This window comes from Terrapene carolina, unplaced genomic scaffold (genome assembly GCF_002925995.2).
Source record: "Terrapene carolina triunguis isolate 2854851 unplaced genomic scaffold, T_m_triunguis-2.0 Scaffold517, whole genome shotgun sequence".
Lineage (NCBI taxonomy): Eukaryota > Metazoa > Chordata > Testudines > Emydidae > Terrapene > Terrapene triunguis.
In genome coordinates this window covers 3,764,052-3,764,574 of record NW_020664868.1, presented here as the reverse complement: position 1 = coordinate 3,764,574, position 523 = coordinate 3,764,052, and the positions used below count along the sequence as shown (strand labels likewise).

Sequence of the window (523 nt, the reverse complement as noted above, 5' to 3'; positions counted from 1 at the left end):
TATTGATCTTGGAAACAGCAGACAAGGGTGAATCCTCAGAGATAATGTTCACGGGGCGGGGGGGAGGACAGGTGAAGCAGACTCCCCAGGTCAGTCAGGGTGTGCAGCCCCAGTGCCCCCCCCCCCCCCCCTCGGCCGGTCTCTGCCCCACTCTCCGCTCCCCTACGCTAAAGCTAGCGGTGCCGCTCTGGAGCTGCAGCCCGGGGGGGGGGAAGGGGGGGTGCGCTGAGTCGCTGGCCGCAGGGCTCACAGCACGATGCAGAAGAGCCGCTTTTCGCGGAAGGGGTTCTCCGAGGAGGGCACCGGGGTCACCAGCGGGTCCTCTTTGGCGTGCGCCTCGCAGTAGGCCAGCAAATCCGCCGCCGCCTTTGACACCTGCCACGGGGAGGAAAGGGTTAAACACGCCAGCTGGAGCCCAGGGAGAGCACCCTCTGCTGGCCACAGAGCCAGTGGGCAATCTCCCAGCCAGTGCTCCCCCCACAGCCAGCTCCTGCCCCACTCCCCACAGCGCCCCCTGCTGGGA

General features: G+C 67.1%; 1 protein-coding gene across 1 annotated transcript in view; it reads right to left on the bottom strand.

Moving 5' to 3' along the window:
* Positions 1–226: 226 nt before the first annotated feature.
* GNG8 (G protein subunit gamma 8) overlaps positions 227–523 on the bottom strand; it is a 1,048-nt gene continuing 751 nt past the window's right edge. The window contains exon 2 of the mRNA XM_024224111.3: positions 227–375. Within this exon, the coding sequence (XP_024079879.2) occupies positions 247–375 (129 nt within the window). The 3' untranslated portion in view covers positions 227–246. The remainder of the gene's footprint in view (positions 376–523) is intronic.